The following is a 4,829-nucleotide window of genomic DNA, read 5'->3' on the forward strand; positions in this document are numbered from 1 at the left end:
GAAATAGGAGCACTATTTATCAATCTGTAATAAAAGACGTGAGGAAATTCTGTCTTTTTTAAAGACAAAAATTTTTGAGGTGAAATACCCAAAAAAAGTTTGTAAAAAAATGAATCCCAAAAAAATGGATAGTTATGGATGAACGATTTAGACTTTATTTTGTTACCTTAAAATTATCCTGATGTTAAATGTTTCAGCGTGGACATCAGTCGGGACACAACCTTGTTTAGTCTTCCTTAGCTTCAAGTATAAAAATACCAAAAATTAATTTGCTTAGATCCTAAACAAGAAACTTTATTCGCTTCATTTCGTGATACTGGATTTTTTTTTTGGTTGAGTATTTCCAAAAATCATCAGAAATCTGGCGTGGAAGATTAAGTCGGTTTGCGAAATTATACTTCAATTTCCTAAAGCTTGAATTGTCTCAAATTTTTTGTCGTTTGACTATTTAGATTCACCATTTCTTCAGTTTTTAACCATTCTTGCTACTTTTAAATTTTTTCGGTCGACCCAAACTGGCCTTGCTATCGACGTAAACTCTCTACTGATTTTCAGAGTCGTCACTCCTCTATCAGCTCAAATGCTGATTCTACTGGGCGTTTTCCTAATAATGGTCGCATATCACGCCCGGCTGGTTGAAGTGACGTCCCGCTTGGACTTTTTGTGGAAGCAGCAGGCTGAGAGGGAATTAGCCGATATGGAGGAGACCAAGCAGAATAACATGCAGCTGCTAACTAATATTTTGCCCGATCACGTTGCTCAGCACTATTTGTCTAATGATCGAAACAGCGATGTAAACGCGAGAGTATTTCGGAATTCATTTAGAGAATTAATGGGAATTTTTCCAGGAATTGTTCTCCCAGTATCGGGAGAAGGTTGGAGTGCTTTTCGCCTCTATACCGAATTTCACTGATTTCTATTCGGAAAAAATCAACAAGGGAGTGGAGTGCATAAGACTGTTGAATGAAATCATCGGTAAGGGCGTGTTGGAAATTATGGAGTTTTATATAGAAACTGGCAATTTCTCCAGTGCCTCTACGCGTAAATGAGCAGATAATGTTAAAGTTTCATTCGCTTCCGCTGCAAATATGAAGGACACCAAACCTGTACAAGGAGCTTCAAATTCTGCTATTTTAAAATATTCGTTGTCTTCCCTCTACATCTTCATTAATAGAGTCCTGGTTTTCAGCTGACTTTGATGAGCTTCTAGACGAAGATAGATTTAGTTCCATTGAGAAAATAAAGACTGTTAGCGCTACCGCCACTTACATGGCTACTTCTGGACTAAATCCCACCCACAAGGTAAAACAGGCAATTAAAATCCCCAATTGCATTTTCTTCTTGCACAATAATTTTATTGTTAAACCAAAGTCATCGTGTAAGTGTGCAATATTTTGATTTTTCTAGGACTCGGATAAAAGCATAGACAACACTGAACATCTGTGCGCTTTAGTGGACTATGCCATGGCCATGAAGGACAAACTAGAAGACATCAACAAGGACTCTTTCAACACCTTTGGACTCCGGATAGGGGTGTCTTGTGGCCCTTTGGTATGCGGAGTAATCGGAGCTAGAAAGCCGGTGTTCGATATATGGGGCGACACAGTCAATTTGGCGTCCCGAATGGACAGTACCGGTGTTATTGGACACATTCAAGTACCCAAAGACACTGCCCAGGTATGCAAGCCGATGTACTTCTGAACTGGTATGTGATAAACATTGGGGCTTTCAGATGCTGGAGGCCAAAGGATATCGATTGCACAACCGGGGTATCATCAATGTTAAGGGAAAAGGGCTGATGGAGACCTACTTTGTGTTGGGAAGGCAAGTGTCCCGACCGGCCAGTTTCCAAAGACAAGCGAGTAATTACAGTACATTGGCGGCGGTCGTTTATGCCTTGGCCCAAACTAGGAAAAAGCACACAGGAAACACGCGTAAGTTTGCAAAAGAATACTGACGACATGTGAAGAAGAAGCCATTTGCGAGCTGAACATCTTCATTGATGGGTTTGGGTTTATGGGTTTAAAGCTGGGAAGTTTTTCCGGTCAATTCGCCTCTAGCTCCTTTATCATCAGGAATTGGGGCATTAAAACAATGCTCCGAAAACTTATATTTTTAGAAAGATCTAAATTGCACTGTTGAAGCCGCAGCGTTTTTCGCGCTTCAAATTTTGGCGTCTCCTCTACAAATCCGCCCTTTAACTTCAGTTAAAAGTTCAAAAGCTGAATACCTTTACTTCCTCGCAATTTCTTAGTTATTGCAATCTTTTTGAGCTAAAGAGTAAAGAATGGTTTTAAGTTGAAAATTCCCGCATTCAATAATTCGTAGCTTCGTTCTGCCCTAATAACTTGTCGCATCTGTAGGTAAAGTGCATTTGAAAGCCAAATAACTTCATTTCTTTTAAGTAATTTGACAAACTAATCACTGTTATTAATTATGGCTCTTTTCACTCTCAAAATGTTTTATGTTCAACATTTCGGCTCCTTTTAGATAAACCGGTCTGTAGCGCAGTTAATTGAATAATTTGCACCAACTGAAGAACGATAAATTTAAAAGCTGAATATCTTCTTTCCTTAGCATTTTTTTCTAAATTAAAATTTGCCATTGATTGCAATTAAATTTGATAAGCTAAAGGGTGGTTTACGTTCAACAGTGCGAAGTTTTCCGTATAAAACTATCGGTGACTCCGTTGTCTTTGAAAATTTTCCGCGTCTAAAATGTCCATTTGAAAGCCCAATATCTTCATTTTAGGTATTCAGTTGCATTAAAAATTAAACGGTACAATAAATTGCGCTCTTTCCAAGCTAAAGCGAGTTTCTGATTTCGAATATCGATGTCTCCTACAAAAATTCGTCCGTAGCTTCGTTATCTTTAAGAATTTGCGGAATGTAAAAAGGAGAAAAGCGCCAATAAGCCAAATATTTTCATTTTAGACTATTACAAAAGCAGCGTAATTAGTTGCGCTTTTTTTCGGCTATTTTGGGTTTTAAATGTCGCGGTCTGCCATATAAACTCGTCTGCTGCGCCATCATTTTCAAGAATTTACCGCAACTGAAAAGTGCATTTGAAAGCCAACTCTCTTGGTTTCTCTATGCTAAAAACTTTTTCAGGTTCTTAGTTGCAGCAAAACTAGTCCCATCTAAAAAATAAATTTCAACCCTCAATATCTGCACTTTCTTCCATTTGTTTAAGCTAAAAGCTCAGCGCTTTATCCTGAAAATTGATGTTTCYAAGCTAAATCGAGTTTCTGATTTCAAACATCGATGTCTCCTACAAAAATTCGTCCGTAGCTTCGTTATCTTTAAGAATTTGCCGAATGTAAAAAGGAGAAAAGCGCCAATAAGCCAAATATTTTCGTTTTAGACTATTACAAAAGCAGCGTAATTAGTTGCGCTTTTTTTCGGCTATTTTGGGTTTTAAATGTCGCGGTCTGCCATATAAACTCGTCTGCTGCGCCATCATTTTCAAGAATTTACCGCAACTGAAAAGTGCATTTGAAAGCCAACTCTCTTGGTTTCTCTATGCTAAAAACTTTTTCAGGTTCTTAGTTGCAGCAAAACTAGTCCCATCTAAAAAATAAATTTCAACTCTCAATATCTGCACTTTCTTCCATTTGTTTAAGCTAAAAGCTCAGCGCTTTATCCTGAAAATTGATGCAAATATTGTATTGTTTCAGCTGGAAGTGCCGTACTGGGCAGGGCAAGAACCCAAGGAAAAAGCGACATCACCCGAAAAATCATCAACTACAGTTCGATGAGGATCACGAATAAATCCTCCGGAGGTCCAGTTCGACGCAACACCACCAGAGGAAACCACAAGCAAATGCACGCTCGGTAAGAGGCTCTTTCTTGCGCTTGCAAGAAAACTCGCAATGCAAATTTCCCGCAGATCCCAGCCGAATATGCGGCAACTCGGGTCGCAAACTCTGGACAATATGAAATCGATTAAGTCCATTGATCGGGACATTACCACTAATGCGATCAGCCGCATGACTGTGTCCCAGTCGGCTCCCCACACCCCAGTTTCCTCCTCAAACCACTCGGACTGTTTGCCATTCAAGTCGGTGCCAAGATTGCTATCGGAGCCCATAGTGAATAGGTGGGGAACATTTCCGAACCCTGCAGCTTCATCTGATGGATTCTTGTAGGTCGAGAAGTTCGCCCAACTCCTCCAGCCAGAAGCGCTCTCTAAAGGAAACGAACAAAGCGATGGTGGTGGAGGGCGCCGCCCTGGAAGCGTCCGACTTCAAGACGAAGCGATCTGAAGCAATCGCGCCGGTTCATTCGCCCAAACATGCCCTCAGAAGGGACACCAAGTTCTCCCTGAGGAGCCCGTTAGGGAAACGGGACGCCCGAGTCAAGCTGGAAGGGAACAAGCTGAACAAGGTTCATTCCTTGGATGGCACCCACGTTTAAATGTCTAAGTGTACGGAATATGTGGCAATTTATTGTTTCCAGTTAGGAATTTAGTGTATGTCTGGTGATAATAGATCGAGAGAATTTCTTATCAGAATTAGCTCTTTCAAGGTGCGGAAGTGTTTTTTTTTTATTAAAAGCTACGATTTTGGTTTTGCAGTTCTACAATGGAACAGTCCATGCACTGATCATTTCGTAGAATCAGAGCAAATGATCTTCAAGGTTAAAGGTAAGGCATTGAAGGGCTCATCCTTTCTTTGCAAGGTAAGTACAGGCTGTCCCATTTTGGTTCATGATGAAATACAAATTTGAAAAATTTTGTTCCCTTAATTGATACCGAAAAATCAAGAAAGTTCCAATTTCGAATTTCCCTTAGTTCAAAGAGACGCCAGGAGCGCATCCAGCTTTAAAGTC

At 40.1% G+C, this 4,829-nt stretch overlaps 1 protein-coding gene across 3 annotated transcripts in view; it reads left to right on the top strand.

Annotated features, from left to right (window-relative positions):
* Positions 1-4,529, top strand: part of LOC109539855 (adenylate cyclase type 8) — a 46,612-nt gene extending 42,083 nt beyond the window's left edge. For all 3 annotated transcript variants that reach the window (XM_019907907.2, XM_019907908.2, XM_048664737.1), the window contains 8 exons: positions 556-793; positions 849-975; positions 1,190-1,302; positions 1,408-1,677; positions 1,733-1,934; positions 3,677-3,833; positions 3,889-4,098; positions 4,148-4,529. In XM_019907907.2, coding sequence (XP_019763466.2) covers positions 556-793; positions 849-975; positions 1,190-1,302; positions 1,408-1,677; positions 1,733-1,934; positions 3,677-3,833; positions 3,889-4,098; positions 4,148-4,415 — 1,585 coding nt within the window. In that variant the 3' untranslated portion in view covers positions 4,416-4,529. The remainder of the gene's footprint in view (positions 1-555; positions 794-848; positions 976-1,189; positions 1,303-1,407; positions 1,678-1,732; positions 1,935-3,676; positions 3,834-3,888; positions 4,099-4,147) is intronic.
* The last annotated feature ends 300 nt before the right edge of the window (positions 4,530-4,829 follow it).

Source organism: Dendroctonus ponderosae, unplaced genomic scaffold (assembly GCF_020466585.1).
Source record: "Dendroctonus ponderosae isolate FM_Combo_2020 unplaced genomic scaffold, Dpon_F_20191213v2 Dpon_F_20191213_3, whole genome shotgun sequence".
NCBI lineage: Eukaryota > Metazoa > Arthropoda > Insecta > Coleoptera > Curculionidae > Dendroctonus > Dendroctonus ponderosae.